General features: G+C 48.8%; 1 protein-coding gene across 3 annotated transcripts in view; it reads right to left on the minus strand.

Moving 5' to 3' along the window:
- SNX29 (sorting nexin 29) overlaps positions 1-14,885 on the minus strand; it is a 548,246-nt gene that overhangs the window by 331,223 nt on the left and 202,138 nt on the right. For all 3 annotated transcript variants that reach the window (XR_014840773.1, XM_021088060.2, XM_021088055.2), the window contains one exon: positions 10,872-10,954. Coding sequence is in view for 2 of the 3 variants with exons in the window: in XM_021088060.2 (XP_020943719.2) it covers positions 10,872-10,954 (83 nt within the window). In the remaining variant the exon portion in view is untranslated. The remainder of the gene's footprint in view (positions 1-10,871; positions 10,955-14,885) is intronic.

Raw genomic sequence — 14,885 nt, forward strand, 5'->3', positions numbered from 1 at the left:
ATATTCAATTAAATGCCAACTGTCATACTCTCCAGATACAAATTATCCAACAAAGGGAGAACGTATGATAACAACTCATGGGAAACCAAGAAAATACCATAAAGTTTATTTTCTTCTCCCAATGGGAGACCAAACGACAGAGCGAGAGTAGTTTAAAACTTGACCTCAGAGACCTGGGATCCACAGTTAACTGAGTCTGGTAGTTAACATCCACGCCTTACAGATGGCACAGGTGAGTTTATGCCTGCCAAAAATGACATGGTAGTTGAGCACTAAACCAAGATTCAGACCTGTGTCTAAATTTCGGTTTGATCAAATTCTCTTGGCACCGACCTAGCTGATCACTAGCACAATATGCCCATGATAAGTCTAATCCTTCATGCTATGAAAGCACCCAAGATTCACAAGGGAAATGAGCATGGGACACAACGCAATCAGCTACCTTCCTTGTTAAAAAACACAAAGAGGAAGATGAGGCCTGCTTCACCCAAACGGGGGGAGAGTTTGAAAGTGCTGAGCATCTTTCACATTTTACTTCTCCCCATTTCTCCACTGAAATGGACCCCATTACTGCCACTGCCAACAAAGTCAGCACTTTGCTCCCACCTGCTCATCAAAACCAGCATAGCAATTAATTCAAATCTGTGGCAAAAGTGGCTAATATTTGCTAACAGCCACTCTCTTCTGTAGTAAGAAAAACCCATTATTTTTTTCTCAGCACATGGACATCTAGGCAGAAAACAAAGAGGCCATGTTTCCTAGCACCCCTTGCAGCCAAGTGTGGCCACTGCAAAGTGGCATGAGCAAGAAAGACTAGTGAACTTGAAGATTTAGCAACAGAGACTATCCACATAGAAACATATAGAAAGCAAAAAAAAATAAAACACACAAAAGAGGCCAGCTTATCTAGCCAGGTCACACCACTGGCTAGAACCTTCTGAGCCAAAACCATGGTCTACACATTCAGGCTCTGACACTTCCCTGTATGGGCAGCCTTCCTGGATGCTGTCCTGTTCTCCTCTGTAAAAGAGGTAAGGAAGGAAGCAAGACAGCAGCAGCCAGCTTGCATGCCCATCAAACCCCACTTCCTATCACCCTGGCACATGTGGGACTGGCAGCTCCCAGGCACTTGGCATATTCTATAGTCATACTATACCTCTGCCTGATTTTCCTATTAAAATCCCTACCAATTATTTGCTATTTTTTTTTAATGCCATCAGTTTTCTTCTTAGCCCATAAAGTTCATGTGTCAGGTGGGGGGGAAGGGATCCCCGAGCTTTTTAGGAAGGATGTGTTTATCCCAAGAGTGTTCACAGACCAAGAACTATACCTACCTGGAAGGATATATTTCAAAATATTAATCGCAGGGTCTGCGATTATTATTTTGTCCTTTTTTACTTGTCTCTTTCTAAATTCTCTGTAAAGAATATGGCTTCATTTCTTAACAAGAGCAGCAAACCCAACTGCTGTTCTATAAGAAAACTGCTGAAAGACAATTTTCAGGCAAGCAGTTGTGAGTCCAGTAGGCTGCGTCTAGCCCAGGGGTGTATGTGAGCTTGTGTCTGTTCCAAACCCTTCATTGCACTCAGAAGGAAGCCAAGACCACAGAAGCAAGATCTCAAAACTGTGCATGCTGTTCCTGGCTGCAACCCTGCTAATGGCATTATAATGAGACAAGCCAGATGCAAATGAGGGCAAAAGTAATTAAAGGTAGAGCTGAGCTTGGCCTAATTGGCTCCACCTGGGGCAAGGAGAATTTTTTTTTTTTTTTTTTAGGTTCTGAGCCTCCAAAACAGACTTTAGGTCAGAGACAAATGGAAAGGTGATGGGGGGGGGGGGTCTGGCAAGGCAAGCAATTTGGGGTACAGCATGTACCCAGAATGCCTCCCGGGAATGTGGGTCAAGGACACCCAGGCAGCACATCACATGGCTCGCCATCCACATCCTCACCTGTTCTGCCTGCTAGCTTGGCTTCCTGGGAGAAAACTGGGACTGGGAAGACCAGGCACCCCCTCTCCTGAAGCCCAGGTTACTGTACCCTCCCAGGCATCCCGGTCTGTGAGCTCCAGAGGGGTAGATTCTGTGTCAGGGCATCAATGAGCCAACCCGCCACTCACCAGCTATGTGGCTCGGGCAGAGCACTTGACCACGATGTTGACCATGACAGTATCTAACGCATAGGACACGGGAGGGACTTCAATGTCAACAGCCTGGCTCCCCAAACACTCTCTCTGACCTCTCTCGGCCTCAGTTTCCTGTAAAGTGGGGATGATAAGAGTACCCACCTCACAGGAAGGAGGCCTAGTAAGCAGTCAGCACAGGGCCGGGCCTATGGTACTTAACCGCATGTTAGCGATTCTTATTATAAATCCAGTCGGTCAGTCACTCATCAAACATCTACTGATCACCTACCAGGTGTCAGGCATCTGTTTTAGAAGCTGAGGGCACAATGGTATCAAAACCAAGTCCGTCTCCACTTTCAGGGAACTTGTGTCCCTGGTCAATGTTTACTGAATATGCCAATATTATTCTACTAAAGAAAGGAAGAAATTAAAATTTTAAAGCACAAAAGAGGCAGCAATACTCTAGGTCTGGAGGTGACCGAGTAGGGGAAAGATGGCAGGGAGGTCATGAGGGTTTCCTGGAGCAACGACATCTGACTGTGAACAGGAGGTATACTAGGCAGACAGAAGATTCTGGAACAAGCAGAAGGTATAAGGGAGAGAAGGCCTTCCACAGAGAGGGGTGAGAAGGGAGTGTGTTTCTTCCGAAATGCAAACAATGAAATGGAAGCCATAAACCTCGGAAATAACCCCAGACCAAGAGATGGGCTTTCTCTCTTTATAGGATGTCTATTTTTCTATTCGGTGCAAGAAAAACGAAAACATTTAGACAAGTCACTCTCGGCAGAGGTAGGAGACATCATTACCCACTCAAGCAAAGCAAAACGACCAGTTGGCCAATGAAAACGGTAATTAGAAAGTTAAAACAGAGCAGTTGTCAGAACCAAAGTGGCATTTAACAAAACAAGCCACCTGTCAGCTTCCAGGAGGAGGAGGAGCCGAGCACCAAAGGAGCCGCTGGCTGACAAACTGCACGAGAAGAATCACAAAGCACGAGGAGGACGATGACGGAGTGTCTGGCCTGCGCCCCTAAGGAGGGGGTTGAAGCGCTCCAAGCGCTCCTCCTGTTCTGTTTCTGGGCTTTTGTTTCCTACCAAACAATAAAAAGGAAATGAACAAAAATCACAAGTCGATACTCGGTATTTCCAGGCAATTGCTTCTGCACTAATTTAGGAGAGGAAAACATCCTGCAGGGGATAAAATCGGGGTGAGCAAATCACACACTGTCTCTCATGGAGGTCTCAAGAGACACATGAGCTGCTTCTAGAACCAGGGGATGGCTCATCTTGCAGTTATGACCCTACATCTTTGATGACGTTTTTCCTAGCAGTGATGGCACTGAGGCAGGGGCGGCCGTGGGGAGCGGGGGGCTTGTGGGGGCTTCAGCACCCCTCCTTCCACCTACCCCAGAATAATTTTCATGAGCCTCACCTTCCTCAAAGCCACCTGGGACAGGGACTCTGGCTGCCTACCCACAATCTATTGTCCCACCTTCTGTGCCAATTAAGCAGCCACTTTCCCCAACTTTCCCTGAAATTAGGGCAAGCCCAAGAGCTTTAAGTCGAATTCACTGGGGCGGGGGGGGGGGGGGCTTAAAGAAAGCTTATTATCCTTAAAGTTTTAAATCTTTATAGAATTCACCTGTGATATGCACACTCTGCCCTTCCCCACTTCTCTTTCTACATGCCTGAAATACAGATGTGATGGCTGGAGCACCAGCCATAATATAGGTACCACGAGGCAATCATGATGCTAAAAAGGCCACGTACTGAGTATGGTAGTGAAAAAGAACACAGCAGCCTAAGTTCCCAACAATTCTGAAATTATTACACTAGCCATGGACTAGACTATTTACTTCTAAACTTATGTGCGATAAGAGGAAAACCTCACAGAAGTGTTGTCTAGGGTTTCTTTTTTATGCTGCCAAGTCTAGTTCTGATACACTATCCCAGATAAACATACAAATTCAATAAAAAGAGCTCATGCTATCGAATCTAATCATGAGACTAATCACGCAGATACAGTCTCAAGACGATGCCTCCAAACACAGCAAAACCACCGACCCCCTCCTACATAAAAATCCGGGCATTACACTGCTCCCCCGGTCACTGCGGATGCAAGATCATCTGTGTTTTCCCTCAACATCCTCTCTTAGCCAAATGCACTCTCCCATTCGCAATCAGAATGTCTGGTTGGGGCTGTTGCCCCCTTACCCGCCTCCAGGAATGGGCCTGTGACCTTGGCTAGGCCCGTCTGAGTTCTAACTCCTCCATCACACACACCCGGTCACCAGGATTCGTTTAAGTGAAATGGGCCACCCAAGCTGGGCCAGTTAGAATCAATCTGGAAACATCTGTGCATGGAGCCAGTAAGGACACCCTCAAGTGCATCTGCAACTTGTAAGTCTTTTTATTAATCTAAAATCAATATGAAAATGTATCTGTTATATCTAGGTGGTCCACTGTCCCCAGGGTATCTTCCTGGTGCTGGCAGCACTGAATGCTTAGCAGGGGCCAGGTTCCAGTGGCGCTACCTGTCTGGATTTTTATTTAAAGGTCAGGAAACCAGCTAATCACACAAATATTGTTTTATCAGGGTAATGGACTGCAAAGCTTTCAGGGAGGTTTACCCTACAATTATCACAATTAGTCACCCACTTTTAGAAATTAATGTACAGGTGTTCTGCTAATGTGCCCTGACCCTCCACAGCCTGGGTGCCCTTCAGAACGCATCGCTGGTCCAAAATAATGTCCACAATTGCCTAGAACTTTACGTATGTCATCGCTTTGGAACTTCAAATAAGGCCAGAAGTCAACACTGTTATCTCTCATCAAATAAAACACTGAAGCTCGAGGATTAAAATTTATTCCAAGAACTCCAGAGTCCCTGTTGTGGTAATGAACCCAACTAGTATCCATGAGGACATGGGTTCGATCCCTGGCCTTGCTCAGTGGGTGAAGGATCCAGCATTGCCATGAGCTGTGGTGTAGATTGCAGATGAGGCTCAGATCCCGCATTGCTGTGGCTGTGGTGTAGGCCGGCAGCTGTAGCTCCAACTGACTGCTAGTCTGGGAACCTCCATGTGCCGCACATGCGGCCCTAAAAAGCAAAAAAACGGGGGGGGGGGGGATTTGGAGCTGTTAAAATGATAGGCTTGAGATTCAACTCTGATCCCCACAAACTGGAAAATATGTACTTGCCCTTTGCCTCAATGTTCTATCGCCTTTTCCACCCGCCTTCTCGAGGCAAAGGCTTCTCGTCACCCTGGAAGGAGGAGGCCTCAGGGAAAAAGGAAGAAATGCCCAGAGCACGCCTGGCCCACACACACCGCTGCTACTGAGAAGCGGGGAGCCAGCGCTTCTGTTTCTCCCCAGCTCCATCCAGCTCTGAGCCCCTCCTGCTTCAAGCCGGCTCCCCATGTGGCTGATGGTCCACGACTGGGTTCTGGGCATCCAGGGAGGAGAGGGGAAGAGCTCATCTTTCCCGGGATAAAGGGAGAGATTCTAAGCAATCGGGCCACCCAGCCCCAGGCAGAGGCTGCCCCCTAAAGACCAGCGCCTCTGGATCACCTGTCAGACACCACCTCTGCGGGCCCAGAGTGAGAGTGTATCTTATCACCTAGAACATTCTGGTAGAATCAACTCAGGGACATGGGGGGACGGGCCAGAGACTCAGCTTACACCCGGGTGGGTGTTTTGGCTCCTTTGGAGGTGGATGTCCGTCCTCATCAATGGCTCGCGTCAACCGGATTCGAAGTCTCTACCACTGGCCAAGTACCAAGGAGGGCTGGCACATTTGTAGCATATCGGCTCATCTTAAACTTCATTAATTTGAAAGTGATTTCCTCTAAGGCAGTGGTTCCAAGTGATCAGGTGCCAGGATTTTTTTTTTTTTTTTAACTCCCCAGGTGACTCAGAATGGAGAAGCAGCACTGCTCCAGTCTTGGGGGAAAGATGGGAGCATGGGTTACAAGGAAAAGAGTGGGGAACAGCTCTCTTCAGTTGGTTTGCTGGGAAGATTAAACTGAGAATTGCTGGCAGCCTTCTGCCAGTGTTAAAACACCTGCCTGAAAATGAAGCCAACACGCGGTGGGGGGGACGGGGGGGGCGGGCAGGTGTAGCTAGGGCACCTGAGCTCACGGCAGCAAGTGAAACAAACGTTCCTTCCGCTGACCCAGCCCTTCTCCAGATGGTCCAGTGTGATGGAGGAGGTGCCCAGTCACTGACCTCCTGACCCAGCCCTGCTGCCCTGGCATCTCTCTCAGGGGGCACCCAGCATCCACAGTCATCACAGCTCCCAGCGAGGGACCCCCACTCTGGGCCAGGTTCCCATGGGGAAACTTCCACCGTCACACACTCTTGGCCTCGCTCCCCACCTCCCACCTGAAAGGTGAGATTCTCACTCGGGTACAGGTGACATCCTGAGAAGGGACACACTCCCACAGACTGTCCTCCCTCTCTGTCCCCACTAGGTGAGCATAATTCTGCAGATCCAGCAAAGCCCCATGGGGGGGTCTCTGGCTCTATCCCTGGGAAGCAGTATACTGGGAGTGTCATCCTGGCTACAGGTCCAGATGGAGGGTCCAATTAACTATCAGTAGTAAAAATGTTATTCTGGGAGTTCCCATTGCAGCTCAGTGGAAACGAACCCAACTAGTATCCACAAGGACACAGGTTTGATCCCTGGCCTTGCTCAGTGGGTTAAAGATCTGGCGTTGCCATGAGCTGTGGTGTAGGCTGGCAGCTGTAGCTCCCATTCGACCCCTGACCCAGGAACCTCCATATGCCATGGGCGTGGTCCTAAAATGACAGAAAAAAAAAAAGTTATTTTGATCACTATTTGTCTAAGCCCTGCATTTACATCTTCTAGGGAACTTGAGGGGAAAGAAGAGCCAGGATTTACTATAAACTCTGAGTAGTAACAAAATTACCTGCTAACCGTGTGACCACCTGAGAAGCATCTGAGGCTAAGGGGTCCACCTGCCCCTTGGCCCCTTGCTGAGCTGCCAGAGGCCTCTCCAGGCAAGAAGCCAGCTTGAGCTTGACATGCATCTAGTTTCAAACTTTACCAATAAGCCTGAGATGAAAACCTGAGTTTGGCAAATGATTTCCCGCTCCCCCACCCCGTCAGGTGAAACTGCCCTGCGGGCACCCGGGGGAGCAGAAAGACTGTCCAAGCTCCCTAACAACAGAACTGGTCAAATGTCCAGTAAAAGTCACACCAAAGTTTTACTGTCAAGCCACTTCTTCATGGACATGACGGCCCTGACGCTGCAGCTCTCAGCTGGAGGGAGCACACAACACACTCCAGGATGAGAAATCCAGAACCACCAATGAAAACATACGCTTTGAGAAGTCTTCTGAAATTATCAAAGAAAACCAGCACTTGGGTGGTGAATAACCTGACCTCACTTCTGGACCACGATAAGGAAAAAAATTCTTGGAGTTCCCATCATGGCTCCGCGGTTAACAAACCCAGCTAATATCCAAGAGGACTCAGGTTTGATCCCTGGCCTCGCTCAGTGGGTTAAGGATCCGGTGTCTCCGTGAGCTGTGGTGTAGATGGCAGATGTGGCTCGGATCCCATGTTGCTGTGCTGTGGTGTAGGCTGGGGGCTATAGCTCCAATTCGAGCTCTAGCCTGGGAACCTCCACGGCACAGCACAGCACGGGTGAAGAAAGAAAGAAGGGAGGGAGGAAGAAACAAAATTCTTTCAATTACTTAATAGGTCCCCCCAAAAGTCTATTCCGCATTTGCTGGTAAAATCATTATTCTCTTAGAGGCACTTATCTCCCCCTTTTAAAGCAAGAGGGTGGGACTCTAAAATCTAATATCTATAAAATTGAAGCTTGTCAACCATCTATCATAAAAGTCCATTTGAAGTGGATTTTTTTCCTAATCCTGAAGGTACATCCCACAGCAATGAAGTGAGGATCCCAACAGAGCCCCAGCAAACTCTTCAACCCTGAAGGCACGTGGGGCTGAAGCCATTTTCCCTACTGATGGGCTCAGTTTCATATACAATTTGTTGTCCAAAAGATGCAAAAATCTTCCTTCAAACTAAAAAGCTTGTATTGCGGAAAACGCACGTGGAATTCCCACCTAGAGTTTGGGAAGCCAGCACACCTCCCCATGCTCACGTTAACATCAGGAGCCAAGGAATCGTGATCAAAAGGATTCTCCCTCCCCAACCTCACCCTGCCCCTGCTCCTCCAACTCCCCAGAAACCCCAAGGCACCCAAGCCTGCCCAGGACAGCCCAAACTACCAACTGCCAAGGGCACCCCACGGCACCCCGACCTGGCCAGGGCACATACTCCATAGTTTCCAACAACTGGAGCCAGCAAGGGGCTGGGGTTGAGGAGTGGGTCCTGATTTGAGTAATAGATGAGATCACTTAAAGATGAAATAAAAGTTCTGGAACGGCCAGAGTGCCATTTTTGAAAATGCGCCTTTTAATGAGGCTGCTTGCTGGCGTCTGGCCAGTAGCTGGTGCTTCTGAGCACTAGGTACGTGGAGCAGAGAGACTGCAGGACTTAAACTGCAACAGAGGACACCAGGCAGAGAAGGTCCCAAAGGCCCGCCTGGTGAGAAACGGAGAGGCAGGAGCCGCACGGGGCAGCAGAACCCGCTGTGTTTTCCCTGCTCTGTGCTGCTGAGGGGCTGGCACAGGCCAGCACTGGCCCAGAGCACTCAGGCTGGGGATTCGGAAAAGGGACTTGGGTCCCTGTGAGAAATCGGTCTGCACGTTGTAGGTTCCGTGGACCCATTATGGGGGGAGTCACTCCAAAAATGCTCCTACTCAGAAACGTTATTTCACAGGGTTGCAGTTTTTCAATCAAATCCAAGCCCAGCGGTGCTTCCCCTCCCCCCATCCCACATTCAATTTTCTCATGGCACCAAAGCAAAGGCCAGGGTGGGGAGAGTGTAGATTTCTCACAAGGTGGTAGCGTGGCCCACGGGTCACCTGCATGACAGTCACGTATCTATACGCACAAATCTAGAGCCTCAGCCCAGATCCACAGACACAGCAGCTGAGGGGAGGCGCTCTCTGCCCAACAGAGGCACATTTAACAGGTCCCCCAGCGAAGGCTCTGCGCGCTCAGGAAGGACCTCCTAAGGCAAAGAACCGGGGATGTACAGGAGAACGACCTGCACTCATCTCCACCCCAGATACGCAGACGAGCCCCTTAAGCTTTCCTGAGCCTCCGGGAATGAAGTCTTTCAAACAGGGAAAATACCTACTCATCAGAGGGGAACTGAGTCGAACAGATGTGAACTTGCTCCGAAAGGGTAAAGGGCTAAACAAAGAATGTTCATCCAAAACATGCAGTGAACAGAACGAAAGACTAGGAAAGCCATGGCTGCGGAGACAACGGGGAGGCCACGGAAGACGTGAGCCCACACGACGAGGTGGATCCCGGGCCACAGGAGCAGCATCTACGAGGCGGCTGGCGAGCCCAGAGAGGAAGCCAGGATTCATTCTGCAATGCGAACCCCCAGGCTGGGAACCCTGACAGACCAGCTGTGAGTGCAGTGAGATACATCATCCAAAAGAAAAAAAGGTGAAAAGAAAATGCACATGCTGAGCCTGGTCAAGTGGAGATTGTGGTAAACACAAAAGCTCCAAAGAAAACTCAAGCCTTGCTGACATCACTCGGCAAGCCACATCGCAACACCAATCTCGCCTCCCTCCAGGACACGGAAAAATAACTACCATTTACCGAGCACACACTGAGCACCGGGTGCCATGCTAGAAGCTACGCATGGATTCAGGAAAGCCCCACAACAACCTCGTGACGCTGTTGTGACTTCCTCTTCCACAGGGTCAAGTGACTCCAAGAGGTCACGTTACAGAGGTTGCGCCCGAATTCAAATTCGGGTCTGGCTGACTTCCAAGACCTGTGAGCGTGGAGCATCTGCCTCTTTGCTAAGACGTCCACTCCCTGAGAGCTTGTTTTTTTTTTTTTCAACAAATCTTATAATGGTCAGTCAGCTGAAGGCTGCGGGACATTTCAGCCCAAGTTAAATAGCCCCTCTTCAGGCTGATTGAGAAACATGTCAGTGGCATCATAACAGTTCAAGAGCAGCCCGACTGCCCAGGGAGGAAGCACAGGGCACCACCTCACTGAGCGAGATGTCGGTCGGTGGTCACTCTTCTATCTCGTTGTGTTCTGATTAAGAACATTAATAATGGCTAAAATGTACCCAGTACTCTATGGCAGGCACTGGGCTGAGATGCCAACGTGGACTGGCCTGTGAGGTACACACTGCCAATGAACCCCATGTTACAGATGTGATGACGGAGGTACAGAGCGATGAAGCAATTTAACCAGAGCTGGGGTTGGTGCTGGTCTGATTCTCTGCCACGTTATTATTCTGTGGCTTTCACCCCTGGCCTGACATGACTTTGTCATGCTGCAGATTCACTACCTTGAAAAGCCTCAAGACTCTAGAGGCAAAATTCTCTAAGTAATGGATACAACTAACACGTTTCCCTAACAAATGGACAACGACTATTGCTAATAATCTAGTAAGCCACAGGCAGTAAGTCTTACAATGTTAGGCATTTATCAAGAATACGCAGAAGGGTTTTCCATCTGATTCCTTTTCTGGAACCCTACCCAGCACTGCTTTTCTAATTCGTCAGCCCACGCACTCATCGCGCACAGCGTGTCTGCTGCCCGGCCGAGGAGGCGATGAAGACGCCGGGGCTCGGCCCCCTCCCCACCGGCTCAGGCGGCTCCTACCTTCCGCCGCGTGACCTTCTCTTTTCAGCATCTGGACAGCTCCAACGTACTTCTTCAGCTGGACTTTGAGCACTTCGTTTTCTCTGTAGGTACAAGAATGTTAGAAACATGTATTTTAAAATGGGCGGTTCAGACCCAAGGCAGGAGGACCATCTGTGTAAAGAAAAATACACAATGTGCATCCCATAAATGTTACTATGTTCTCTGCTTTACAGACCATCATGGGAAAAGACCGTGTTAGCAAGGGCGCGTTTGCGAAGGCTCCGGAGAACTGTTCATTCATGATGGAAATACACGCTAACTGGTTCCAGAGTCCGCAAATTTAGGATGCCGACGACATGAGTTGTCCTCAGGTTATCTGAATCTAACAATCTGTCAGGTGCCAGTTCTGCGTCAGGTGCTCTGTATCATCCTCTCCATTTAGAGAAGCACACACGAAGCACTGCTGACTGGGGGACTTCTCCATGCTCTTATTATTACCCACTACACATGCGGAACATTCACCGATTGCCAGGCATCACGGGAAGCTGTTATGTATCTCATTGAATCCTTCCAAGATCCATATTACCACCACGGCCGTTTTACAGATGAGAAAACAGAGGCATAAAGAGGTGAAGCTGCTGACCAGGTCCATACCCACCCCCATGGAAGACAGCAGGATGGAATATGGAACCGGTAAATTCAGTCCCCGGGCACACACACTGAGGAAGAGGATCGGGAGAGAAAACCTCCGTCTTCTTTTTCCACCCTGCATGGTCTACATTTGACAGATTTTTTTTTTTTAATTGTTTAGTTGATTGACAACGCTGTGTCAATTTCTGCTATAGAGCAAAGTGACTCGGTTATATACACGCATACATGATTTTTTATATTCTTTTTATTACAGTTAATCTAGGAATCTGAACATAGCTTCCTGCACTGTACAGTAGAACCATGTTTTTCCGCATCACCTCTTAAGTATTTATCACGCAACTCAGACTGTATCCACGTGACCTCACTGACTCAAGCACGCGTGCATTCGTCCATCCCTTCTTCATCCTGGGAAACATGTTTATTAATAATATGTCAGGCACATATTATGTGACATATCAGGGTCACAGACATGGCTCGAATCCCCTGTTGCTGTGTCTGTGGTGTAAGCCGGCAGCTGCAACTTCAATTTGACCCTGGCCTGGGAACTTCCATATGCCATAGGTGTGGCCTCCAAAAGGCAAAAGGAAAAAAGGTGTCTTTTATGATTATAAAAAATAAAATATTCATTGCAAAATACTCAATCAGAACACATTTAAGAAGGAATGTAACCCACTCCTGGGCATGCATCCAGAGAAAACCAGGACTCAAAAAGATCTATGTACCCCAATGTTCACTGCATCACTGTATACAACAGCCAAGACATGGAAGCAACCTAAATGCCCATCGACGGAGGACTGGATAAAGAAGATGTGGCACATACACACAATGGACTATTCAGCCATTAAAAGGAAAGAAATAATGGCATTTGCAACATGAATGGACTTCAAAATTATCATGCTGGAGTTCCCGTCATGGCTCAGTGGTTAACAAATCCGACTAGGAACCATGAGGTTGCGGGTTCGATTCCTGGCTTCGCTCAGTGGGTTAAGGATCTGGTGTTGCTGTGAGCTGAGGTCGCAGACACAGCTCAGATACCGCATTGCTGTGGCTCTGGTGTAGGCCAGTGGCTAGAGCTCTGATTAGACCCCTAGCCTGGGAAACTCCATATGCCATGGGAGTGGCCCAAGAAATGGCAAAAAAAAAAAAAAAGACAAAATTATCAGGCTAAGTGTGGTTAGTCAGTGACACCAACGGCATATGCTATCACTTACATGCAGAATCTAAAAAGAGGACACAATGAACTTCTTTGCAGAACAGATACTGACTCACAGACTTCGAAAAACTTATGGTTTCCAAGGGAGACTGGCTGGCGGGTGGGGGGAATGGGCTGGGAGTTTGGGCTGGAAATGTTATAAAATTGGGTTGTGAGAATTGTTGTACAACTATAAATGTCAAAAAATTCTTTGAGTTAAAAAGAAAATAAGAAACCCACTGAAAACTCAACACCTTGAAGTAAACCCCACTCACATTTTGTATCCATCCTCTTATCACCCTCCAGGCATGTGCACGCACACACCTAAATACAATTATTCACTGGCAAAACGCCCTTCACATTCCTTTAACCTGTTTTGTTTGCAGCCTTTTTCCTTTGCTTACTGTCCCCTCAGCCCTACCCCATGGGAACCAACGTTAAAACCCCAGTGTGTACATGTCACGCCCCCTCCATGCTCATACGGTCCCCACCAGCCCGATACCCTCGCACAGAGTCTGCTTTATGAAACCAGATCCTATTATAAATTTTCCTGCAGCTGGCTTGTCTCATGTCACAATGCACCACAGTAAGCTTCTGGCTCCATCCATTTATGGGTGGAAGTGCCATTTCGTGGTACGAATATGCCACGTGTTTGCTCAGTGGAAAAACTGCGGACTGCCCACCACTGACTCCGCCTGTCTGCTTATAACACGTCAGACTAGACCTCAGCCCCCGGAGACAGCACTTTGTCTGCAGTTTGCTTTTCGGTGCTGTGGTTTGGCAGAAAGAGCACCAGTCCCATGGGCAGACGCTCCCATATACTTAGGTGTCGCCGGAGACGTCCACCTTCACTTCTGTGAGAGGAAAATAGGAAGGATCCCCTTAATCGTCGCCCTCCTCCTATTCAGCCTGCCACGCATGTTTCTATAGGCAGCGGCACTGGGGGACACACTGAACGTCTGAAGCGAAGTGACTAACACATCTTGAAAAGGTCTGTGGAAGGGAAACTTCTCCCCAATGGACACACTCATACAGCGGGGGGGGGGGGGGGGGGGGGCTTAGATTCCCACAGCTGGATTGTGTCATTCATCAGAGCCCACCCCAGATCCCCACACCTGAATCCCCAGCACATCAGCTTAAAACAAGGGGAGGAGGCGAGAGGCAAGCATTTCTATGTGGCTGAATTGAACTAGAGTCTGTGCAGGACGCCGACCAGGAGGCGGGTTCATCCAGGCGGACCGACAGGTGAGTCTGGCCGGCGTCTGGCTGCTGGGTCTCAGCTCCTTTGCTGACACTGTCCAGGCCCAGCCTTGGCAGCCTCGTTCATCTTCAACTCGCAGCCAGAGCTAAGTGTTCAAGAGGCTTCTTTTCTTCTAGTTTAACAGCATCTTAAGACTAAGTATCAGACCTAATAGATAAAGACCAAAACTTCTAATACAAATGATGAAAGAGCATGGAGACCACACCACGCTGGACAGCTTTGGGAACCATCAGGTCACCCGGCCAACGCGACGCTGATGAGTGTGTTTGCCTTTGCTGGGAAAGGAGTACTTTCAGGTCAGCCAAACTGCTCCTGCACGAAACTCAAACACATGGAGGGCACGCAGACCACTCCAGAGAGGCACCTGGCTCCTGACCCCAGGCAGAAGGAGGCCCTTTTTGTTTTCATTTCTAATTGTGAAGTAACTGCAGATCCAGAAAGCTGCAGAGACATGACTGAGAGGTCTTATACACCCTCGGCCTGGCCTCCCCAACAGTTACACTTCCATCGCCGCAGTCCCATGCAAATCCAGAACTCCAGCAGAACTTCCATCTGCTCAGTGTTTAACTGCTGCTCATAACATCCTGAAGAAAGGATACCGACTCAAATGACCACAGCAGTCAGACAGACTGGGCCCATGAGTAAGGCAAAGCAGGCACAAGCCAAGAGGGCCTGGGGCGGGAGATGTGGCCAGCTGGAGGGTTCGTGCCCCACCAAAAGGTATTTCTTAAAAGCCTAACATGTCGATGGCCCAAGAAAATAATTCCCAGGCTCTGAAGGACTAACTTGCAACCAGCCAACAGAACTTTAATTTGTAGGAAGAGGAGCCATAAAGAATGGATCATTCCCGATTAGCAAGTAAGAACGTCATTTTATTTCCCATCTCATGAGACAATGGATGGATCCATTAACTGAGTACATTCTAACT

This window comes from Sus scrofa, chromosome 3, assembly GCF_054392235.1.
Source record: "Sus scrofa isolate SSC_HxYL_T2T_F1_AM1 chromosome 3, Sscrofa_HxYL_maternal_Yorkshire_Landrace_v2.0, whole genome shotgun sequence".
Classification (NCBI taxonomy): Eukaryota; Metazoa; Chordata; class Mammalia; order Artiodactyla; family Suidae; genus Sus; species Sus scrofa.